Genomic DNA, 26,586 nt, shown 5'->3' with positions numbered 1-26,586 from the left:
AGATAGGGTTTTTCGGTTTGACTTTTTTGCCAAAATCATCAATATTAAAACAATAAAAGGCTTGAACTACAGTGCCTTGCAAAAGTATTCGGCCCCCTTGAACCTTGCAACCTTTCGCCACATTTCAGGCTTCAAACATAAAGATATAAAATTTTAATTTTTTCTCAAGAATCAACAACAAGAGGGACACAATCGTGAAGTGGAACAAAATTTATTGGATAATTTAAACTTTTTTAACAAATAAAAAACTGAAAAGTGGGGCGTGCAATCTTATTCGGCCCCCTTGCGTTAATACTTTGTAGCGCCACCTTTTGCTCCGATTACAGCTGCAAGTCGCTTCGGGTATGTTTCTACCAGTTTTGCACATCGAGAGACTGACATTCTTGCCCATTCTTCCTTGCAAAACAGCTCGAGCTCAGTGAGGTTGGATGGAGAGTGTTTGTGAACAGCAGTCTTCAGCTCTTTCCACAGATTCTCGATTGGATTCAGGTCGGGACTTTGACTTGGCCATTCTAACACCTGGATACATTTATTTTTGAACCATTCCATTGTAGATTTGGCTTTATGTTTTGGATCATTGTCCTGTTGGAAGATAAATCTCCGTCCCAGTCTCAGGTCTTGTGCAGATACCAACAGGTTTTCTTCCAGAATGTTCCTGTATTTGGCTGCATCCATCTTCCCGTCAATTTTAACCATCTTCCCTGTCCCTGCTGAAGAAAAGCAGGCCCAAACCATGATACTGCCACCACCATGTTTGACAGTGGGGATGGTGTGTTCAGGGTGATGAGCTGTGTTGCTTTTACGCCAAACATATCGTTTTGCATTGTGGCCAAAAAGTTCAATTTTGGTTTCATCTGACCAGAGCACCTTCTTCCACATGTTTGGTGTGTCTCCCAGGTGGCTTGTGGCAAACTTTAAACAAGACTTTTTATGGATATCTTTGAGAAATGGCTTTCTTCTTGCCACTCTTCCATAAAGGCCAGATTTGTGCAGTGTACGACTGATTGTTGTCCTATGGACAGACTCTCCCACCTCAGCTGTAGATCTCTGCAGTTCATCCAGAGTGATCATGGGCCTCTTGGCTGCATCTCTGATCAGTTTTCTCCTTGTTTGAGAAGAAAGTTTGGAAGGACGGCCGGGTCTTGGTAGATTTGCAGTGGACTGATGCTCCTTCCATTTCAATATGATGGCTTGCACAGTGCTCCTTGAGATGTTTAAAGCTTGGGAAATCTTTTTGTATCCAAATCCGGCTTTAAACTTCTCCACAACAGTATCTCGGACCCGCCTGGTGTGTTCCTTGGTTTTCATAATGCTCTCTGCACTTTAAACAGAACCCTGAGACTATCACAGAGCAGGTGCATTTATACGGAGACTTGATTACACACAGGTGGATTCTATTTATCATCATCGGTCATTTAGGACAACATTGGATCATTCAGAGATCCTCACTGAACTTCTGGAGTGAGTTTGCTGCACTGAAAGTAAAGGGGCCGAATAATATTGTACGCCCCACCTTTCAATTTTTTATTTGTTAAAAAAGTTTAAATTATCCAATAAATGTTGTTCCACTTCACGATTGTGTCCCACTTGTTGTTGATTCTTGACAAAAAAATTAAATTTCATATCTTTATGTTTGAAGCCTGAAATGTGGCGAAAGGTTGCAAGATTCAAGGGGGCCGAATACTTTTGCAAGGCACTGTACTTCAGTTGTGTGTAATGAATCTAAAATATATGAAAGTCTAATGTTTATCAGTACATTACAGAAAATAATGAACTTTATCACAATATGCTATTTTTTTTTTAGAAGGACTAGTATGTGCTCGTCTGTCAATGTTCATTCGAAATTGTTGGAAACCTTTATTTATTCATTTATTCATGGTCTAAAATTTTTAAAAGTTTATAGATGAAAACATTTTGAGAATTGTTGACTGTAACTAGACGAAGACGAACACTTTTTGAAATGACTAAAGTATGACAAAGACTAATAAGTATTTTCGTCCAAAAGACGAAGACGAAAATTTTAAGGGTTGCCAAAAACAACAGTTCCAGATGTTATTCTTGGTCTAAACAAGACAAATGTTAAATTCCTGACCTTCACAGAGATAAAAGAGTTAACAATGAGATCACCAAATGCAACAACAGGAATCATAAAACTTGTCATTTCCCCACAGCAAAGGAAGATGCATTTATAGACCTGACACACATTTTAAGTGATCTAAGACAATGCTTGTGGGATGACTGCATTGGTATTTGTCACCATAACAGACAAATGTGCATTTTAACCCAATACATTCAAGGGGATTGCTTCTTCATCATTGCTTTCAACCGTCAAGTCATTAAATGCATTTAATCAGCCCAAAGTGGCCCAGGAAACACAGACAAAAGGGAGTTGTGTCCAACAGAGCATAAAACTGAAAGATCAATATGCATGGATTCCACTTGGAAACCTAATACAAGACAAGGTCACCACTTTTAGACATCAATCCTCATTAACTATTTAAAAGCTGCGGCTACGTGCGAGCGGCTCTAATCCATGGGGAAAAACAAATTACATCAGGTTTTCTTTAAAACGCATACTAACAGTAATTAGTAGGTTACTATAAATGTACTCTACAGAAGTAGTTGGATTCATTTCTTAGTGACGCTTAGACAAAACATCCCTTCCAGAGGAAAGCTACTTCCATCACCATTCTTCTCCCTTCAGTCGGCTAATGGAGCGCAGCTAAAAGCGGCTCTCTCAAACCACCAGAGACAGTTTGCCGGGTCGTGTAAATTAGAAAGAGGAGGCTAAGCGGGAAGGAAAGAAAGAGGAAGGGTGCATTTATGTGATAATGTCTCATTTTCAGTTGTGCGAGAGATGGCAGAAACAACTCTTACAGTAACTACAGTACGTGTTGACGCATTAACACGGTTTTAACAGGGGACACTACTGTCTCTGCCTGGTACCAGCTTGGCATATTTGGCAGACTCAGGAAAAAGCCGCTTCACGCAGAGGTCCAGATTATTAGGATTTATTTCACAGACAATCAGGTGCTGTTATGTAAGTGGAAATCACAGGGTCACGGGGGGTTTCAAGCAGAATATTTCTAGTGGTTGCTTTGGACAGAAAAGCATTTTCATAAAAACATTTTGAATAGAGCATCCTTGAATGGAGAAACGCTTCTTGGTTCTTGACATGGAGCTGTCATGGTTTCTGGATATTTCATTATGGTATTTAGAACAGGTTTTTGCTTATATACAACTTTAATGAGAATGGGTTATGAATAGCAAGCATTGGGGCACTGATAAGAAAGCAAACCCTTTGATAGAGTTTCTCCTTGTTTCTCCAAAACAATACAGAAGGGCCTCAACATACGAATTTAATTCATTTCAGGACCTGGTTTGTATGTCGAAATGGTCATATGTCGTGAGGAATTTCCCCATAAGAAAACATTATAATTCGATTAATTAGTTCCACAACCCAAAATCCTACGCTAAATCTTTAATAATTACTGTAGGTACAATTAAAAATAGCAATTACACAGAGCAAAAGTTTTTATTGTCACCTTAACTTATAGAGACTGGTGAACAGAGGTCAGAGGAGACGGCAGGTGTGAAGGAAGAGGATACAGTGAGCTGCGTTCTGTCTAATTTAACAAATGCATTAAAGTAGAAACATGTAACGGGAGGAGTTTGGATGAGACTGCACGTGGGTAGGTAGAGGAGGATACGGTGAGCTATGTTGTGAGCCTTATTGTCTAGCCCAGTTGTCGGAAACCTGCGTCTCACGAGCCATATCTGGCTCTTATGAAGAGTGCATCTGGCTATCACGTGTATGATGAGATTCACGCATGACTAGGTGCAATTAGACACACTCAAGTAGAAAAAACTTGACGTCAGGATTAGCGATCAGGCAGCATAGAATAGGATGCCAGCATACACTCACAAGGGATTCACACAAATACTGGATTCTACACCACACAAGGCTGATTTGTGCACACTCCACCTGTTTTCTGAAATTTCTAGGTTCGCGGTGAGTCAGCAACAGGCAAACACTTTTGCTCAATAGACGATGTTTATTGATTAGAAAATGCAGAATGAATAAATGAGATTTATTGATTACAATCCCACAAAAGCAAGCATCAACAGGTCAAACCTGCACAATCAAAACAGGTCAGACATGCAAACAAGTAGTAACGGGTCGCTAGATTTGGGTTTGTCAGTCTCAGATCCCCGCGTTATCGTTACAGCCCGACCAAGTTGTCCCTTAGAAATGCAAATCGCTTACCGTGACAAAATGAGTGGGAAGCCAGCAACACTCCAGTAAGGCGAAAAAAAAGGAAGTCTGCTGGCGGATCTGGTACCCATCGTGCAGCGTGTCCCTTTTTTCCGAGATGCTAACCCGAACCGAGTGATGTTTCAAAGTCTTCGAAGCGGAAAATCACACATAACTAGCCCGGATTATTTGACATGACGACTGGGTTGTCGATTGTCTTCGCGGATCGGCAAACCGCGCGGCGGAGAGCAATTTACAGCTCGTTCCCTGGAGGAGGGCGGCTGCAGTTGTTGTGCAGCTAACGTGCAGCTAATGTGCATGAGAGCTTTTTACATGCCTATCAATGATCAAACGTAAGTAGTCCTTTATTTAAAGAAAGTTTGTAGTGTTTACTTTGTAATCACTGTATTCGTATTTGACATAATACAAAACAAGATGTTTACTCACTTCCTCGTAAGTCCAATGGTCTCACAGTAGTAGGGCTTGTTTTGGCCAATATCCACGGTGAATGGGAACCTTTTGTAACTCCAAAAAGCAGCACACGCCTCTCCCTCATACAGCAAGATTTTTCTGCAGCCGTTTGGCTGGCGTGATGCGAAAAATAAACGTATTAATCCGAAAAATCAGCTGAATCCTTAGTCCTCATACACAACAGTAGGCTGTATAGTGAAGAGGAGTCCTTCTCCCATACACGTCACAGCGCCCTCCTCCTCAATGCAAGACCGAAGCCGGAAGTCACTCATTTTCTTGGCGCTGGATTCCAAAAAACTAAATAAATATAGCGATCGCTTCCACACACATCCAAGCGGTCCATATCATTCAGGAGCATAAAATCACGCGTGTATTATGAAATATACATGCTTTTTCGTGTCACATGCACTTTAAGGGTACTTGTAGTACGTGTACTTGTATGTGTAAATATACAAAAAAAAAAAAAATCTATATAAGCCACAATGGAGTATTAGTCGTAGGATTCAAAATGAGGGAAAAAATGTAGCGGTTTACGAGTATCTGTAGTTGTGCAAATGTCACGTAGAAGTACAAATGCACATGTAAATGTACGTGTTGGACAATGTACTTGTGCATCTATTACGCTACACGTATTTGAACTGTACTTCTACTAGTACTCATGCTTTTATGACAAGAATTTACACTTCTACTCCTACATCTACAACTAATACTTGTACTTCTAATCCTACTTCGACAAGTATGTGCACTTCTAGTCCTGCTTCTAGTACAAGGGGTGTACTTGCACGTGTAAGTGTGCTTGTACTTTGCATTGCAAAGCATACCCACAATGATGGAGAACAATTTACACTGTAGTGCTGTAGTTTACTTACTAGTCTTAAATAGTGAAGAGGACACTCAAGATGCAATTGTACTGATGCTTTTCTTTCTTTACATCCGCATAAGTTTGTGATGAAAACAGTCTGATGCCGTATCGTCAACAGATGGTTCCTTCAAAACTCCTCCCCCTTGTCACTGCCTTCATAAAGAGTCTTGTCACTAAGTTGGGACAAAAGCAGCCACCACTGACCGACTGAGAAGCTTGGAAGTTAACCAGGCGGAAATATTCCAAACAAAGGCCAGCTGGGACACAATGGGCACATGTCAAACGCCCACCCATTCTGCTCGCACCCGTCCAACTTAAGTCACCTGGTGTGAGCCAGCTGACCACTACTTACACAGTCATCATTGCAACGAAGTTGGGTGTGATTCCGAACTATTTCTGGTGAACAGATGTTGGAATAACCTTTTGCAGCTCGTGTTCAAATTCTTCATTCTGCAAGTCACAGAACACGTGGAGCACTGCAGGGACAGAACTTGTTGACAAGAGTGATCTAACTTCCTGAAGCGGTCCCAATGTTGATGTCCCATCACGCTCTCTGACAGAATCCTAAATGATGCGATCCCATGAGCCAAAGGCTAGAGTTTCCTAAGGCTTCTACGGTAACAAGTGATCTGGAGATGTGCTAATAAATGAGCCTTAAATATTTTAATGCTTACACAGACAAGGTGCTGCGGACAGTATCAAGTGTTCGGATCATGAGACTTGACAAGGAAAGAAAGCTAATAAAATGCAACTGAAGCAGGAATGCATGATAGGCTGGTTTCTTGGAGTGCCACTTCGTTCAAATATGGCTGAGTGAGGGTCCATTCGCCGTGAAATATCAAATAATATATCTACTAGGTAAAATGTCGATTCAACAGCAAATGTAAGCCGAATGTTAAGAAGATACAGCAGCTCCCCATTTTTTTACTACAATTAATGAGACTTGGCAGTATTATCATGACAATAGAGCTGCAAAGGCTCATTAAAGAGACCAACTAAAAGAAAACAAGTGGACAGATGTGCAGTTTAGGGCATTAGATGGCTGACCAGACTCTAGAAGGGCCCAGACTTAAATTGGTTCTTTCTTAAATGAGTGCCCATTAAAAATCCAATGTGACTATTCTCATAGGGCTACATCCAGAGAACAATGAGACAAGTTGGTCTACTTTACAGCATTCAAACAAGAACCTTGGTCCTTGCATGAGTGTCCATTAAATGGCAATTCCCAAATGGCTACATACACAAGATATCTTTCTTGAAAGCATTCTGAAAAGTGACTGACAAAACTCTGGCAGTAAAACTGAACAAAATCTTATTTGCAGATTTTTACTGTAAATGCCATGAAAAGACATTTTTTGTATGGACTGGTTCCAGACTAAATATTCTTTTTACAAATCTGTAAGTAATGCATTCTTTTGTTTCCTGTCACATGAGTAGGAACCCAGAGCAAATTCAAGGATTTCACCAAAATCTCAGGAATGCTGAGTAAGTGTAACACACAAAAATGTGGGATTAAATATGTAGGCTGAGTGTGGATGAAACGGGAATCTGGGTAAAAGGTCCGTCCAGGTCTTCCAGGCCCCAAATCTTGGTTTGGAAGCTTTGCTTTTGCTACAGTTGGATCAATCTATCCCGGAAGTGGCTTCTTATACTGTAACACTATTCCAACTAAGGCGTAACAATTAATTAATAAAGTCGATATAAATCGATGAATAAATTTGATGCCAGAGAATTTGATTCTCGTTTTTTGTCGGCAACTAATCGCGGAAATACTCACTGTCAGCTCATGCGCAGTGGACTGGAATTCAATACAACAATGACAGCGTCCAGTTGCAGTTCATGTGCGCGATCGTCCAAACACATCAAAAACATGGGAACATTTCACTCTATAAAAAAGTAGAACTAACGTCCGAGTTATGCTTCTGCGGCAGACCTACGCCGTCAAGGCAGACCCGATTTACAACCCTCCACCGTAGCCTGACGTGCACCTCCACAGAATCCTGACTGGCCGTCACGTCAATGCGTAGTGACGTGACGTAAATGGACTGTGATTGGTCCGCTCAGACTGTTGTTACCGGTTCAGCACGAAATCACCGCCATTTTCAAACATTGTTGTGCTACACATGGACCAAGCCGACGAGAGTATCATCGAAAAGGTCCGCTAGTACGACAACCTCTACAATGTCTCAGCAAGACATTATAAAGATTGCCAAATGGCAAGCAATTCGCGGAAGGAGATTGCTGAAAATACAGGGCTGGAGGTCAGCGACTGCATAAAAAAATGGAAGAACCTCCGAGACAAGTATGTGTGTGTTCGGAAGTGAATGGCCACACGAAGCAATACCCGGTCGGCCAAAAACTGCCAGCTTTTTATCACGTTATGTCGTATTTTTTATTGGTGCACTTCATCATTTATTGTGTTCATATGTTTGCTGTGAGTCTGTGTCTTATTCACATTTTACACTTCAAGTATATGAAGAATAAAGCACAGGTTTCATTTCAAAAGAGTTGTTTTGATGTTTAATTTTCAACAACAGACAGTTCATACACTTGATACATCATCACTGATTGAGAGTGCATCGGTACTTTTATGATAACGTGTTTACCATCAAGGCTTCCAACGCAGTTTGGGAAGTTCCATGAAATCTGCTATGGCTTCCCACTTGCTGGTTGTAGGACACGGCAAAGAAATCGGACAAAATGCAGGACAACGCAGCTTGCTGGCTTCCACCCAATGCAAGAATTTGTAAACTGCCAATCTTTATGCGGCATCAACAGTCGGACAGACCACCTCCGTAACCGTCTCCTGCGTCGCCTGCGCCTCAACATTTGTATGATCAACATTTGTTGTTTAATGTTGATGAGCTGAAGAGCCACATTCAAGCATTCTATCTCCATAGCCATTGTTGTGTAACCTTAAAAAAACTAGAGGAAATTGAGAAGAGTCCCCCCAAAACCGTACAAACACAACACCACACCCCTCTATTGGCTGGGTAGTGAATTACAGAGCAACACGTTCCCTTGCACAGAACTTTCGAATGCTCAATGACATCGTAGGGTCTACATCGACGCTGCGCTATCACCGCAACGCAGAACCATAACTCAAGCTCAAGAATCACCTGCAAGATTTGCAAGGTAGACATTTCTTGGCACGTGAGCACAACCTCTATGCACGAATGTCAGAAGAGAAGACACACAGGTGTCCTGGAAGTGGATTCAGACTCACCTCGGTAAATTAGCTTGTGAGGGTGCTTGATGGTAGCACAGCCAGACTGTTGTCTTAGCATTTAACATTTACAATCAAGTCTCACCACCGGGATCCAGTCTATTTATAGTCTCGTGTCCTGTAATTTGAGCTATGGAAACACGAACGCTAAAACAGGATCAATTAATTTAGCACAATGGGTAGATAGAAAATGTTGTGATGCTAGCTTAAAACACTATGTTACAATGCTAAAACAATACTTTGACTCTTCTTTTTTTTAAGCTTCTGACTCCTATGATCACGTCGGTGTGATCAATCATCTTTAATGTAACGTAAAAAAATTAATGACTTCACATACGATGATGCCGCAGTGGGTTTCAAACTCTCTCCCAGGTTTATTTGGCATCGACACACCCTGGAAAACCAGAGCTATGATCGGTTTAATTTGATGTTAGAAAATCTGTTTATCAGTGCTTGAGTGTACAGTAGAGGGCACTCATGCTCTTGGGACAGGATGAACCAACATCCTTGGTTTAAAAGGAAAAAAATGTAATATTTTGTTGTTAAGTCACTTTGTTTACAGGAAATGAACTTGGCTAGAGAGAAAAAGCTTTTTTAATTGAATGATTGAGCGGTGTTGAAAATGGATGGATGGGACAGTGGGTGGGTGCACAGGACTTTGCCTGATTGGTATACTAAGAAAAAAGTTTATATACTCTAGTGCTGCAACGATTTATCGATTAACTTGAGTATTCGATTAGAACAAAAAGATTCAAATTAAATTTTGCTGCTTCGAGTATCGTTTAATTAAAATGGCGTTTTAATGGTTTGTTTTAAAGTGTTTGCATTTAGTTTTATTGATTTGGGTGGATACACTGCTCTCTAGTCTGCCTATTTTACATGGCTAAATCCAGCTGCTCCCTGTTAAGACCAACATAAGCTAGGTTTTGTCATGTTTTTCGTAATTTAAAGGTAATAAGGAATATGTGTCTGAACTAGTGTTGCACCGATACCATTTTTTGGGCCCGATACCGATACAGATACCTGGCTGTGCAGTATCGGCCGATACTGATACCATTCCGATACCACTGTTTGCAACAACAACAACAACAACAAATTATATATATATATATATATATATATATATATATATATATATATATATATATATATATATATATATATATATATATATATGTATAAGGGATGCAACGATACAGTTAAGTCACGGTTCGGTACGATTTTCGATCCAATTCAATACATTTAATGCTCTGAAACAGAAAATACAACAGTTATTTATTTATTTTTTTTTGCTAACAAGCAAAAATAACAGTGCCATCATATAAACAAGCATTTTAGTGCATAATATTTATGTGCCCACTTCTTACTGATCTGAAGAAATTTTGTATATAAGTGCTGAGAACAATCTTTACTGTTTGTAAAGTAGGGCACACTGTTGATTGCTGCAGCTCTCTTAGCAGCTATATTTACCATATAAGCAAAACATCCTATTTGTGGTCCGAGTCCATCTGTAACATGTGCTGAATTAACAGTATTTGCAGCATTATCTATAGTCACTGGTATGGATTGATTTGGCCTGCTTAACTTCCATTCAGTCATGGCGGTTTCTAATTCATCAATGGACAATATGGCGTCGCTCTGGGCTCACGCAGCTAATGGCATGGGATCTAATGTAGCACATCTAGGTTGCTATTTGATGATATCTAGAGTGTGCGCGCGAGAGTTAGCATGGGATCTAACTTAGGACATCTAGGTTGCTATCTGATGATATCTAGTGTGCGCGCTGCGCCGCTTGAGTGTTTTCTGGCCACAGAAGTCACTTCTGCTCATTACTGCACAACACCAGCATATGAGAATCGACTTTCATAAACAGGACGAGTTTGAAGTACGGAGCTCTTAATTTGCCACTCATTGTTCACCATGAAACCATTAGTTTGCTTAGTCTCTCACGGTCTTAACCTTTCTGATCCCACCGACACTCTAACAGCGGGTGTTCGCTTACGCATGCTAATCGTTTGTGAATGCCATGTTAGAAAAGCAGCATAACATCGCGGATATACGTTAAATGAAGATAATAATTTCGTTTGGTAAATTCGAGACAAAAACATACAGATGTCATGCATCGAGATTTGGGAAGTTAGCTCATGTGGGAAAGACAGTTCTTTTGCGCTCAAGTGACGCCAGTAGATGGTATCGGCGCACTAAATGTTGGTACTCGTCGATACCGATACCACCAATTCGGGCCGGATCGGCGCCCCCTGCCGATACTGGTATCGGTATCAGTGCAACTTTAGTCTGAACCATTTGTTCAGAGCATTGTTTAAAAAAAAAAAAAAAAAAAAAAACGTTAGTATTTTATAGCATTTTGCTCTTGCTATGTAAGTTAGCCAATTGTTCGTTTGTTGTACATAGGTCCTTATTTCTTTTTTTTATACTGTTTGAGACTCAGGTATTTTAATTTTTTTATGTTTATCCGAATATTCGAACTAACTAGATCATCGATTAATCGACTACTAAAATAATTGATAGCTGCAGCCCTAATATACTCAGAAATTTAATTTAATTCAGCACTTAAACACATTTTATGTTTTTATCAAAACAGTACAGTTCTACAGTTAATTCAGGAAGCTGTAATAAAATATTATTTTTAAGGAAGTAGTCATTCATTTTGTCTTCATTGACTTAGAACATGCCTGAAACAACTTGAAGTTAAATTGTGAAGAAAATGGCAAAAAAGTGCCATTTATCTGAAAAATCGATTAATCGTTGAACTACAGTCAACTCTCACTAAAAATAGAAAATAAAGGAATATAACTGGGACCTTGATGATCTTGAGGCTGCAATGAATTCGTGCCATTTCAGTTCATTTCAAGGGTGAAATTTAGATTTTGATTTATGATTAAATTGAGCTTGGTAACAAAACAAATGGAAAATTACACACAATAAATCAAGATGGCTTTGTTTCCAACATAGCTTAAGGGTGGGCAGAGGGCAGGGTGCTTGACCGAGGGAACAAATCAGTTGATTAAAAGCAACATACAGCATCTGCGCAGGAAGATGTATGAATTAAAGATGATGGAGGAGGCAGCTGATCAGAATTTAGCTAATGGAGGAGGAGGAGCTCCATGGGGAACAGGGCTTCCCCCAGTCTAGTAGTTGGAGGAAGGCGAGGGGGTTGGCGGGGTCGGTTGCCGTTCATCAGAGGGTCTTAGCTGTCTGCAACCCCCCGCTGAGGCCTTAAGGCAGAATGATAGTCTATATAATGTTCAAAGGTAAACCTCAATTTGCTGTGCTTGGAAGCGGTTTTAATGAAAATATTAATGAAACAAGAATGATCTAGCAAGTGCTAGCAATTTATCTTTAGCTGTACATGAGAAAACACTAGTGTGTCCAAGCCCCAACTTCACCATAGTATGATAGCTCTAATCCATCAAAAAACATTATGGAGAACATGACATTCGAAGTCAATGCAAATCCAAAGGAGTATTATAATGTCGTGAAAATATGTTGATGGGCTGAAATTACACATCAAATAACATGTTGTGTTTAACTTGCATCTTTGTTTTTGCCAGCAGAAATAAAACGGTCAGGTAATGGATGTGCCAGAATTTTCTCCAGTTAAATGTGGAGAAGACAGAAGTGATCATTTTTGGGCTACAAAAGGAAAGGACAAAGATAAGCAGGCACCTTAGCACAATGATTGACTCAGACCTAAAATTTGATAGCCATCTAAAGTCCATCACTAAATCTGCTTATTACCACCTAAAAAATATAGCCAGATTAAAGGGGCTTCTGACTCAACAAGACATGGAAAAACTTATGCGTGCATTCATTTTCAGCAGATTGGACTACTGCAACTGTATATTTACAGGTCTTGATAAAAAATCAGTCAGGAAGCTGCAGCTAGTACAGAATGCTGCAGCCAGAGTCCTCACAAATACAAGGAAACTGGACCACATTACACCGTGTTTGAAATCGTTACACTGGCTTCCAGTGAGTCAAAGGATAGACTATAAAATACTACTGCTCATCTACAAAACACTTAATGGCCTTGGACCAAAATACATGCTTGATGTGTTAGATTCCTATGAAACATCTAGCCCCCCAAGGTCGTCTGGAACCAGGCTCCTGTATGTTCCAAGAACAAGAACCAAGCAGGGTGAGGCAGCATTTAGTTATTATGCTCCTCACCCCTGGAACAAGTTACCTGAAGGTCTGAAGTAGGCTCAAACTGTTAGCTCCTTTAAATCAGGGCTAAAAACGCTTTTGTTTAACACTGCATATCCATAGCTGTCTATATATGTCAATCTATTTGCTTTCTATTCCTCTTGTGCTTATCTCCATTGCTGATTTCAATTATTAGCAGTAGTAGAGGTATTTGTTTAATTTTTATTTATTTATTTTTTTTTTTATTCCATTCGTGATTAAATGTGATTTTTATGTATAATTGTATTTCCTATTTTAATTGTCTTTGTTTTTACGTTGTATTGATTTTAATGTGATTTTTATGATCTTCATGTAATGTAAAGCACTTTAAATTGCCTTGTATTGAATTGTGCTATATAAATAAATTTGCCTTGCCTTGCCTTGCCTAATGCCCTCATCACCCTGTGTAATTAGACTGAAAAGACTGTCTTTCTTCACCCTGTCTGTCGCTTTCAAGGCTCACTAAGATCATTTGTGGGTAGTAGTGGGGTCACACAGCAGGAATACTAAAGATATCCCTGGAATGCATTTGAGTCGAGGACCGAGGAGTCAGACTGGTATCTACATCTGAGGCCAGCTTGGTGTGGTCGGTATTTTTTGTAAGGGTCAGGTGAGTCTTAGGGTCCAGTTACCTCACTTTTGACCTATACTCAAAGCTTCACTAGACCCAAATTAATTAGTTCTAGGCACCGCAGGACTAGCCATCGGGCATACCGGTCATTTCCCCGGTGGGCCAATGGTGATTTTGGGCCAGGCCTGTTTAACTAATGGTATTAGTCATGATACCTTGATAGGTATTGGTACACAAAACTGGTAGATCGGCCCATTAGTCATGACTGATTCTAGGCTGGCCCAATTAAAGACCAGGGCCGATGCCTCCTCCTTCTTGGGCCTCTGCTGTCAATCAACCATTCATACAGAGAGAGAAGAGATTAACAAATTGGAGAACTACAAGAAAAGGAAAGGTGGCACCAAAAAATTTAGAGATAGGACAAGACAAGTCCTTCATGCAAATGCCACTAAATGTGTTTAAAAAAATCACAGATGTTTGATGGTGGCCATAGAGGAGCTTACGCTTCAGAGGCAGCAGCATCCGCAGGTTACGATGACGGAGGTGGCCATCAGGTGGATGAGGGGAAGGGGAGGCAGGTGGAGGACAGACCCGCGGCTACCGCCGGTCCAAGTGGAAAAGAATCTGATTGTCAGGTAAGAGGTGATGGACTGCAATCTCGGTCGGATATGAGTTAAATTTGAGTGTTGTTTATTTTCATTGCGCTTGCAAACCCTTAACACGGCCAGTAGTTACATGTAGGCCATTTAGCAATTTAGCTAGCTGTGAATGCTAGCTAGGATGATGGGTTTTCTCTATTGCTAGGTGGTTTCTATATTGTTCATACTTGATAGTGATGTTAGTGCTTGAGTAACTTTTTTAAATTAATTTAGTTAGTTTATTGTCATTGCACAAAGTACAGTCCAAAGAAAAGGTTTTGCATCTAACTTGAATGCAAATAAGTAAAGTGCTCAGAAAATGCTTACACTTGAACTAATTAGAAATAGTGCATCTAAGGGATCCTGTATTTTTAAGACAAGTAATTCTTAAAAGATAAATGTTAGTATGAGTTATAATAATTTGATATTTAAACCCCTCTTAATGTTTTTGTTTTAATAAAGTTTGTAAAATTATTTTAAATGATAGGTCGCCAGTCTTGTTACGTCGCAGTGCGTGACGTCACCGGGCCCGTTGCTGAAATTCCAACGTGTCACTCGTTAGCTTTCCCAAAATGTCGTCGGTTCTACCCTTCCTATTTGAACCAGATCTGAAAAGTGCGGAGCAGGACAGCACTGCCGGTCGTTCACAAGACGAGCTTCAGGAAAAAATGCGTGCAGCAAATACCTGATAAGACAAAAGTTGGGCAAAAGTCTCAATGACAACAGAGCGAGAGAGCGTATGCTGTTGGGAACTCCGGTGGGGAGTGAGAGTGTATGCTGTTGGGAACTCCGGTTTTATTAGCAGATATTCAAGGTAAACATATTGCATTTTCAAACTTATCCCAATATAATTATGTAGATTGTTAGCATCCAGAGCTGTCGTGTGCTTTACATACAGTACAGGCCAAAGAGCACACCTTGTGTAATCCATGTCTTGTACATTGTAACATGTGGTAGGTAGGATACGTGTATAAAAGTACCAAAAAGGGTAGCAGCTTCCACCTATGCACATATTCACAAAAAATAACATTTCCACCTTGACCATTCTTCACTCGGGAGCTCAGCAGTACGCAAACACGCGTTTCCTGATGAACTCCAACATGGTTGTCAGGTCCATGTCAGAGTCACTGTCGTCACTGTAGCGTGCCATAGTGCTTTGATTATTTGGTATGATTTGGGGAAAACTCCCACGAAGAATAGTCAACAAAAAAGATCGCAATAGTAATCCAAATCTGCGTTTTTTTACTCACTCGAAGATCCAGGAATTAGACTGATCCCACGGCAATGTTGCAGCCGCGATCAGGCCGTCGATTCCACAAAATAGACGGATCCCAAAAGCCGCTGTGGGACCGACGGATAAAAAAATAGACAGATCCGAAACCAATATTGCAGACGCGGTGGGACCATCGGATCCAGAAAATAGACGGATCCCTTACTTGACTAAGGATCCAGGAAAAATGTTTGTGCGCCAGTTGTAACGCGTGGTGGGTAGGATACGTGCATACATGGACCAAAAAGGGGGAGAAGCTTCCACTTATGCACATTTATTCACTAAAAATAATAATTCCACCTTGACCACTCACTTCACTCCCCTTGTTTCCATTTGACTGGAAATTGCATCCAAAAGCAGCACATCGTGGCATTTTACTTCGCGAGTTTAGACAGCAATAAGCAATTGTTGAACACGCTACACATTTGGAAAAATCCCAATGACGTCATCACTGCGAGCCCGCAAACCGTGGCGCCAGCTAATGGTCAAAATACGTAGTAAATATTATAAAATATTGCCATTGATTTAACATTTTATGTGTTTCTAACAACATATTTTAGTACAAGAGAACAATTGTGGTTTATTAGAGCCTACATGTATTTAAGGTAAAGGATCACTTTAATAGGTCTTTATGCATAAGACATTAGGTGGAATAATTATAAGAATGAGGTGTTCTATATACAAACAGCTGTTTTCTTCCAGCCGTGGTCAAATTTTAATATTCATCTCATGCTTCTAAAACCGGAAGACTGGCAGTGAATGCTGTATCAGTGCCATTGACAGTCAAGATGGATTGGACGTCTAGCGCCGTCAATGGCAGCCAATGAGCTAACAAATACACTACTCTAGTGGAAGATTGGAACCTGTTGGTTCCTTTTTCGAAAAGTGACATTTTTTAAAAAAGATATATCAATTCTTGTCAGGATCATATCCATAACTTTTTGGGATACAGAGTATTGCGATATATCACCGTTTCGACATACTGTCACACCTCAAGTTGTGTTGTTTTTAACATCAGGAGTAAAAGGTTGCATTGTACCCCTTGACTTCATCCTCAGTGGTTGCCGTAATCTGTTTAAGTTAGAATCACTGGAAAATTAAAACACACAACATATCCCATAATAGTCTCGACCACAAGGTAATCACAGGGGGTTATGGAGGAAAAGTCAGCATCTGGGCTGAAAGCAGTAATCACAGACTGGCTATTATTAAGCTGTAGCGCGAGAAGGGATTTAAGCTGGACTCTTATTACGAGCTCATCGTCGGTCAGGCAAGGGCAGCCAAGGTCAAGACCAAGAGTCGTTTTGTGTACCAGGCGAGGCCCTGGTAAACAACGACTTTAATTTTCTCTGGCTAAGCATCTCAGATAAATACACAGCATGCAAATATAGCAAAAATCTGTCCTTTGTTGGCGGTGAAGCGCAAAGGATTGGCCCAGTCAACCTCTGCTTATAGTCAACAACTTTAACATCCATAGACTTCGCTATTAGTTGACGGGAAACGGGGCGCAGGGCCGCTCCGTAAGGGGCCTATTTTCAAAAACTTTAAATTAAAATATTTTCAAAACCTAGCGACCTAAAACCAAAACAGGCACCTCCCTTAGGCATATATGAGTCTCCATGAGTAGCGGCACCAAAAAATTCAAAGTCGTTCTCTAATAAATTCCCGATTAATTATTTCTAATGGCTAAAAAATTCTCAGATTTTACGCTACATGCACAAAAATTACCAAATGCAGAGAAAATCACTGATATTTTAGGGATCAATAGCAATATTTCACATAACATATAAGTTTTTGTCCGAAATAGCGACTTAATATTTTTCTATTTAGTGCAATTCTGACATACGTTTTCAGCAGCTAATAAATCTCTTAATTTTCATATCAGAAACCTAATACTTGACAAAAGCATGCAGAATCATCCTAATTTTACTCAACAAAAGCAAATTTGTCATTTTTCTATATACAATAACAAATTATTTAGGTTGAATTCTGATGTCACTATTGCCTCAGCACCTGAGTCTTGCCGGTTGTCTGGCCCTCGTCGTTTTATTTAGATTGAAATCTTACATAAAATAAACCATATAAAACCCAAATTATTTTTTGTATGGATGCAAAAATGTCTAAATTACTAGGGTTTTTTTTGCCAAAAAACGTGCAGTTGGCCGAAAATTACCTGATTATTTGAATGTAACGTTACGCTATTGTGTATGGATGCAAAATCCAACATGGCGGCCATGACAAAACAAAGAGTTTTTTTAAATTGAAATTCTTGTTAATAAATGCGCAAATCCCAGAATTTCTATATACATGAACATAAAACAGTCTAGAGTCTAGAAAAAAACGAGCAGTTATCATTCATTCTACGTAAATATTTCAAGCTAAAGTTACTATTTTTTTCCATTCATTTTTTTTCACGTTTGAAAGTGCATGCATGGTTCTATTTTTTATAATAATTACCTTGAATCCTCGACCAAATCACTCTAGAGACACTCCAGCTTGCTTGTATGCACTAAAACTTTTGTCTCGTTTCCACCTAAATCCGCCGTTTTTATCGCAGTGAAAGCCTCCACGACGCTCTGCCTGGCCTGGCCCCCTACGAGAAGCCGTGGCGCAATGTCTGTAGGAGCTGTTTCGTCAACTGATGGTGAAGTCTATGAACTGCCTATTTAGGCTGTAAATTTTTTGGTCTGCTTTTGTGGAAAAAGAAATAAATATAGCAATGTGGCCACTTAGAGAAGAACTCAGCTGAGATTCAAACCCAGAACATATGAAGACATGCCACAGGTCTCTTGTGGATGGAAAAGTAGGTGAGTGTTGCACATTGAAGAGATTTATTAGCCCAGGGAATGACACACTGGGCAAGATAGGAAGGATGGGTGTTGAGACACGGCTGCATCATGTCAAAGTCGACCCCCATATATGGCCATTTAGGGAGGATGACTAATCAGAATACTAGTACAGCAGTTAGGGGGGTTTAGAATTGTGATGTCACTGTGGCAAGTTACAACCTCAAATGTTTCCCTCTGGAAAATTACGGCTTTTGGTTATGATGTGATCCTCTACGAATACACTCTGTAGGAATTTTTTTAAATGTTGTTTTGTTGCTTTTTTCCATGTGCTGTGGTTTTCTGTCGGCCAGAGTCTATCCCACTTCATGCCCTATACAACAGGCTCCAGATCACCGCTGACCATCTTCAAATTAAAACAAATCAATGAATTGATTGCGCGAAATTCTGTCATAAAAACAGTCACTTAGGCCTTCTACTTACTCTATTTTAACATTGGCCTTTACGGTTGTACCTTACGCACCAGAGCATTTGCGCGTAGCTGCTAAAACACACCGAAGTATCACTCCATACGTCCACTGTGTGTCCGTCATCACGAGCTAATTAACGGGATCAATGAGCTCTTCTCCTCTATCGTTACAAACACAGCAACTATAATTACAGAGGAGTCGGGTGATGATATGGATGGCTCAGTCTAACAGTGACAGCAGGGTGTCAGCAGGAGGTTATCACGGCACTGATAAATGGACGGGTCAGGTCACAGGCACCGGAAATACAAACACGAGGTAGTCAGGTGAAGAGAGCTTTTACCTATCACCAGTAGATCCATGGAGAGCTTTTTGGTTTCAATTGGCAGCGAAAGACGTCCAAACGAATTTAAATGGAAGGGTTGGCAGCAAATGAGTGCAAATGAACTAATGCCCCCCCCCCCCCCCCCAAAAGGCAAGGCAAGACAAATTTATTCATATAGCACAATTCAACACAAGGCAATTCGAAGTGCTGAGCTTACTTCACACCTTCAGGTAACTTGTTCCAGAGGTGAGGAGCATAATAACTACATGCTGCCTCACCTTGCTTGGTTCTTGTTTTTGGAACATACAGGAGACCGGTTCCAGATTACCTTAGGGGTCTAGATGTTTCAGAGGAATCTAACAAATCAAGCATGTATTTTGGTCCAAGGCCATTAAGTGTTTTGTAGACGAGCAGTAGTATTTTATAGTCTATCCTTTGACTCACTGGAAGACAGTGTAACGATTTCAAACCCGGTGTAATGTGGTCCAGTTTCCTAGTATTTGTGAGGACTCTGGCTGCAGCATTCTGTACTAGCTGCAGCTTCCTGACTGATTTTTTATCAAGACCTGTAAATATACCGTTGCAATAGTCCAATCTGCTGGAAATGACAGACACAAAAAAGGTTTGTGACAATGGGTCGAGATCAATAAAAAAATGTTTTTAAAAAACCGAGGGAAAACCACAGTGAGAGGCAGACGGACGAAAAAAAAAAAACAAGGCAAAGCTGTAACTCTGAACGAAGGGGTCAAGAAAGCAAACTGTCAAATGGCAGCAAGTCAATATCTCGGCAAGCCGCCTAGGATCGTTTTAAAGAGACTGCTTATGAACTGGAATTGGATGCAGGTACGTTGGGAACTCATCCCACAGCTCTTTAAAAAAAACAATCTGACCAGCAGCAGAATGTGACAAAATCAAGCTAGTTGTCATACTAGCGTCGCCTGGTAGCTAGCACAGCTATTATCCCAGTCCAGCCCAACCGCGTCATCACCCTCAGCGTGCATTGCATGCGTAAAACATGGTGCCCTCCGTAGGTCAAAACATGTCCTAAAAATTAAAGATTTTTTAATCAATGGCAATAATATATGTGTTTCCAATAAAATATTTTAGTAAAAGAACCTAAAAGTTTTAAGTCCGAGGTTCCCTTTAAGGCAAATAGCTTGTATTTAAAAAATTAACAGCGTGTTAGATATATGTCAACATTCTCATTTTGCATTTGTGTAACAGTTTTTCCCATTTTGTATTGTACCCCGTTATTGCTCCATTTCACCTTCACTTTAATCAAGTGTATCTGAAGCTTGCTACTTTTTCAAAAAGCGACAGCTGATAAAACAAAACAATAAAAAAATGATATCAAACTAAGGTAATAAAATTGAGGCCCTAATGTATTTAACAACATTCATTGCTTACTTAATTGACTCAATGTTAATTACTTTTATAATAATAACAGGTAAAGTTGGCATTTTAGGGCCTGAAAACTACTCATGCTGAGAAAAATACTTCCCTCTGTTTGGCTATACAATAAAAAGCAAACATTTTAATTTTCCAGTCAACACCACTTTGCACATCTTGATGATTACAAGTTAAGAAGCTGCAGCAGCATTCAAAAGGAATGCTATTTTTTTCGCCTTTCCTTCCTACCTTACATCCTCGTCTCACTTCCTGACTTCCTTCCGCTCTAAATCTACCCTTCACAAGGCTTGAGGTGGAGGCCTAGTGATCTGAGATGACTTCAACAGCTGGAGGATATATGACAAGCGCGTTAAGTTACCATTTGCACCACAGCATCCTTGACCAGCATGTTGATCCTAATGGCTCGAGCTTGAAGAATTAGACAGGCCAAAGAGTTTCGGGGCAAGAATGTGTGAGGTAACCCTAACCCAGCCGCATACTTCTATACAGCACAGAATGACATGCCGGCACGGCTGGGAATTTCAAGGGTCGGGGGTAGTACTCTGGGATTCCGTCTCATCAGAATACCTTTAAGGGGAAGGAATCCGGCCGGCAATGCAAGAGTGTGTTAGAAGGGCGTTAACGGGTGTGGAAAGGTCTTCGTTTGACTTCACAGTGTGAGGCAGCTGCCACTTTAAAGGCCTTGAATGGCCAATTTTAGAATTGAATGTAACAGCTCAACAGGATGCTTCGCAAAATGCTGTAAAGACTCATTTTTTCTATGGAAGGGTGAAAGACACAAATCCGCACCCAGTATATCATCAGTCAGAGGTTAAAAGGCATTGACAAGATAAGGGAGGCTGGACAGGGTGTGGACTTGGGGCAGTGTGGATGGACAGAAAGGTTATTAGTGGGTGCGTCACACAACTGTGCACAACCAGGGACTCCAACATTCAAGCGTCAACAGAAAGCTGACCTATGAACCGATAGTGATGACTCAGGCCTTGGATTCATTTTATTTGACTCGGTGAAATCCACTCAAGTCCGCACATTTAGAATTCCCGCATAATTAAATCTGACCTGGGTGTGCATTAACCTTCACTGACGTCGACTTCCATCTAGAAGAGCAACAGTGGGCTTCCGTTGTAAACTATCCAGAAATGACCAATTAAGAGGAAACTACCGTATTGCCCCGAATATAAGACGGTGTTTTTTGCATTGAAATAAGAGTGAAAAAGAGGGGGGTCGTCTTATATTCGCAGTCTAGACATTATACCCATTCACGACACTAGACGGCGCCAGATATCACTGAAGCAATGTTCTGTCATGAGAGCTCTCAGCTACTCTCCCAATTCACGACGCTAGATGGCGCCAGATATCATTGAAGCAATGTTCTGTCATGACAGATCTCAGCTTCTCTCAGGTTTAACCAGTTTGCAATTTTTTATTGCAATGTTTTTCCTTATTCAGATTTGTTTCAAGACTACAGTTACAGTTAGACTTCACTTTGATGGTTAATGCAGTTATTGCAATTTTGTTGTTTTATCACAATAAATTGGTTTATTTACATTTCAAAAACCAGAAGCCATTCATTTACGAATGTGATTGCACTTTAGTTTACATATTTAAATGTTCAGATATTAAGATTTGAATGAGGTAAATTTTGAGGTAAAATAACATGCTTTTTCTCTCAAATATATTGTTAAAATAATTTGTTTTTGATGTACTGTAATTATTTTCTGTATAAAAATTAATTTGGTGTTCAAAAAGTCTTTTTTCAAACTTGAGTCTTGAAAAAGAGGGGGTCGTCTTATAATCAGTCTTATATTCGGGCCAATACGGTAGTTATTCTGATGGGTCAAACGACGCAATTTAGGGCCAGCTGAACTGCATGAGCAAAATATATTTAAGTAATCCTAAAGAAGGCTCATTTAAATGGCTTTTCTGTTCTTTCACAGTATTATAGCAATGTGATGTTCTGTGTTGAATTTCTGTGCCTGATACGAGCCAAACCTCGAATCAAAACAGTTTTGGAAACCTTCCCCTCAAGCTAATTACCCAACTACCCCAGTAATTTCTGCTGGAACACTTCCCACTGTTCCACTGTGTCATTAAAGTCTGCTGCGCATCGTGATAAATTGGACACAGGGTCTGATTTGATTCTAAATTTCCTAATAGACCAAAAAAGGAATCACAACATTCAACCTTCATACACACTCCCAAATTGTAACTCCATTCTAAAAGTAGATGTTTTTGTTTATGTACTGTAAAGTTGGGGGAGTCATTTGTTTATGTAAAAACGATTCTAAAAGCACGTTTAACTAGTGATTACAGTTGAGGGCTGTTCCAAAGTATACTAATACTGGGAATCACATCCTAATGCCTGAGGTGAATGAACCCCACTCCCATACAGAGTGAGTCAGAGTAGTGTGACCCATCATGTCCATACAATGACAGCGCGCGCGTCTGGATTCAGATGACACATCCAATCTACCGACTGGCATTTACTAGACACTCACAAACTTCTAAAAAGAAAATTGAAGATGAAACTAGGGGTGTGACAAAATACTGAAATGGTGATATATCGTGATACTTTGCATCCCAAAAGGTTATCGATATGCTCCTGCAAGAATCGAGATATTTTAAAAAGGTTTCAATGTCTTTAAAAAAAAAAAAAAAAAAGTTGCTACCAAAATCTTCCACTATAATAGTGTCTCAGTTAACTCTAAGGCTGCCTTGACGGTGCTCGACACCTAATCCATTTAGACTGGGAACGTTCGTTCATTCGAAACCAGAGCATTCACAGTCATTCTATCAGATTTTTCATTTATAAGTCACTTGCTGTTCTTTTTAGGGCATTTCCAGGTCATTTCCTGTTGGCTTTGAGTAACTGCCTATTAATTTGAGTGATTCCCAGGTCACTTCCTGTTCTCTAACACAAAATGAACAGGAAGTGACCCATAAAATACCCCAAAAATCAACAGGAAGTAACCGAAAATCAGCAGGTAAATGACCTTAAATGGCCCAAAATTATTTATCATAATTTTCGCACTATAAGACGCGCCTGACTATAAGCCGCCACTCACCAAATTTGGCATGAAAACTGCATTTTTTCATCGATAAGCCGCACTGGACTATAAGCCGCAGCTGTCCTCAGTGTATTATTGGATATTTACACCAAAAGATATTAACCGGTAACACTATTTGACAGTGGCATCATATGACTGTCATAAGACCAAATGTACCACCATGAAGCTTTGAACCAATTGGCTGCAAAGCTTTATTGCTTCAAGAAGTTTCATTTGGCAATGACTGCTCCCATGTCGGAGACAGTCAACCTCTGCTGCCACCTGCTGTCAACACTGTCGTTGCTCCAACATGCCTCCTAGATTGCACTGCAACGCTACAGATGTAAATAACAATCAAAATTCATGTTCTGTGGTAATTATTTCTTCGGTTACTGTTCCGGTTGTTTCATTAACTGCTAGTTATGGTATTTGGTAACACTTTATTTGACAGTGGTGCCATAAGGCTGTCATTAGACAATCATAATTATAACATGAAACTGTCATGAGCATTAACGAATGCTTATAACAACCGTCATTTAGTGTTATCCGGTAAATTATTTCACTTTTGAATGGATGTAAAAGATCCAAGCTGGACATATATGGGGTTAGTGACATAATTTGCTGGATGACACCTAATGACATAAGCATTCAGTAATCCCATGATAGTGTCATGTTATAATAATGACGGTCCTATGACAGTCATATGACGCCGCTGTCAAATGAAATGTTACCTATTAACCCAAATAAATCAACAAATAAGCCGCACTGGACTATAAGCCGCATGATTCAAAATGAAAGAAAAAAGTAGCGGCTTATAGTCCGAAAATTACGGTAATTGCCTGGCATTGGCTGCTACAGACGGCCATAGACGTTCAATCCGTTTGAAGTGGGAGGATGGAATGATAAACTCATTCCAATTCACAGCAGAAGCTTGTTTTTCTGTTTATTAGTCGTTTTTAGAATATCCTGAATGACTCCCTGACCAATGTATCAATAATCGTTGTATCACCATATTGTCAGATCATCGTAATCGTGAGCTTAGTTTCGCAAACCGTATCGTATCGTGAGGTACCAAGAGGTTCCCACTCCTAGATGAAACCATGCTTCAATTCAAACATGACAGATAAAGAAATGCAGTGGCAATGTCATGTGGCTCTGTTGGAGTTTAATGGGATTATCTGGACGCAAATGAAAGAGATTGTTGTATTGTGGGGTGCACAATGGGAATGTTAAAACAAAAAACATATCAAGTGCATTTTCTAGCCTCCTCATTACATTAAAAAAAATCACTAAACAACGAAATTGTGTAAATTACTATTGTTGTAACTCTAGGAAGTATTTTAGCGCTGCAACGATTAATCGATTAACTCGAGTAATTCGATTAGAAAAAATATTCATATTTAATTTTGCTGCTTCGAGTACTTGTTTAATTGAAGTGTCGTTGTAATGGTTTGTTTTGAAAGTGTTTGCATTTGGTTTTATTGATTTGCGTGGATACACTGCCCTCTAGAGGCAACAGTGTATATGACATAACTCATTTCACATGGCTGAATCCAGCTGCTCCCTGTTAAGACCAACATGAGCTAAGTTTTTGTTTGAGTCAATATTTTTGATGCATTTGTAATTTAGTTTATAGTTATATTTAGCCGTTAATTGTGGGAATATGTGTTTGAACCATTTGTTAAGAGCATTGTAAAAAAAAAAAAAAAATAGCATTTTATAGCATTTAAGTTAGTAGACTTTTGCTATGTAAGTTAGCCAATTGTTCTTTTGTTGTACTTCGATCCCCATTTATTTATACCGTTTGAGGCTCAGCTTAGGTATTTTAATTTTTTGTGTTCGTTATCCGCTTACTCGATTATTCGAACTAGTTCACCGATTAATCGACTACTTCAGTCATTGATAACTGCAGCCCTAAATGATTTTAATGATTCTTTTCAGTATTTTTACTATATCACACACAAATTGCTACCCTTCCTGGCAATTAGGAAAAAAAACAAAAAACAAAGACCTAGCGTCCACATATGTGGACATCATAATTTGAGTCACTGTATGTGGATGCGTGGTCTTAGTTATTATAATCAAGTTATTTTTTTGGTATTACCATTGATGTAAATATTTTCACATTTTTTAACCACTGTTTTTTATGAAAATAAAATAATTCAAATACATATACAAAATTAAATACAACTAAAATAAAATCACATTCTAGTTTTTGCCTCCAAGAAGCATTTTTATTTTGGAATGTAGCTTCAAAAACTAAAAATTCAGCGAACGTGCAACAAAATGATCACACCAAAGATTCCAAACGACTTTTACATCAAAAACTAACTTCAAATAGATAGAAAGCTACTCCACTTTACCTCCACGAAGAACGTCTCCATGTCGACGACGTCCGACCTGACGTCCCTTTGTAGTCTGACTTGGGGGCACCACAGTCGAGGAGGTGAGGGGCAACCTCACTCCATTTCAAAATTCCTCCTGCCCCCCGCCAGCCAGGGAGCTTCTGGGTCACAAATGAGACATGTCCCGCTCGGTTCGGCTAACTTCCAGTTTTCTTTTCCCTTGTTGTGGTCCGGAGGAGACGCTGTTGTACTAATGTGTACAGTGTGTGTGTGTTGTGCCATTCATTTGGGACTGGGAGCCGGCACATTATGCGAGGGGGCGGGGCAAACTGCAGGATAACAGTACAGTGGCCGAGAAAGCCCACCAAGCGATTTCTTTGTGTGGGCTCAGGTTGACAGTCAAGGGTGTGTGTGCTCGCTTCCCTTCTTTATTTGGGAGAGGAACAAAGGCAGAAGGGGATTTTGCTGCCTAAATGGGAAGAAGCGGGTCAATAAGCACACCAATCGATGTCAAGTCGTTATTATCGAACAAAAGTGAAAAGGAAAGAAATGAGCAAAGATGGATTTTTCATTTGATTTTCATCCTAATTTATATATGGCGGAAACCATAGACAAGGATGAAAAAGCAGTTTCTGCTCTTGCACCTCTCTTTAAAATAAACTGCTGTATTTTAAGCCAAAAGAACTGTTGTGTTTGATAGAACATTA

At 39.9% G+C, this 26,586-nt stretch overlaps 1 protein-coding gene across 1 annotated transcript in view; it reads right to left on the bottom strand.

The window, feature by feature from the left end:
- LOC130926754 (unconventional myosin-X-like) overlaps positions 1-26,135 on the bottom strand; it is a 154,246-nt gene extending 128,111 nt beyond the window's left edge. The window contains exon 1 of the mRNA XM_057851915.1: positions 25,898-26,135. Within this exon, the coding sequence (XP_057707898.1) occupies positions 25,898-25,918 (21 nt within the window). The 5' untranslated portion in view covers positions 25,919-26,135. The remainder of the gene's footprint in view (positions 1-25,897) is intronic.
- Positions 26,136-26,586: the final 451 nt, after the last annotated feature.

Source organism: Corythoichthys intestinalis, chromosome 12 (genome assembly GCF_030265065.1).
Source record: "Corythoichthys intestinalis isolate RoL2023-P3 chromosome 12, ASM3026506v1, whole genome shotgun sequence".
Taxonomy (NCBI): Eukaryota; Metazoa; Chordata; class Actinopteri; order Syngnathiformes; family Syngnathidae; genus Corythoichthys; species Corythoichthys intestinalis.
The sequence above is the reverse complement of the archived record's forward strand: the minus strand, read 5'-3'. Positions and strand labels throughout refer to the sequence as shown.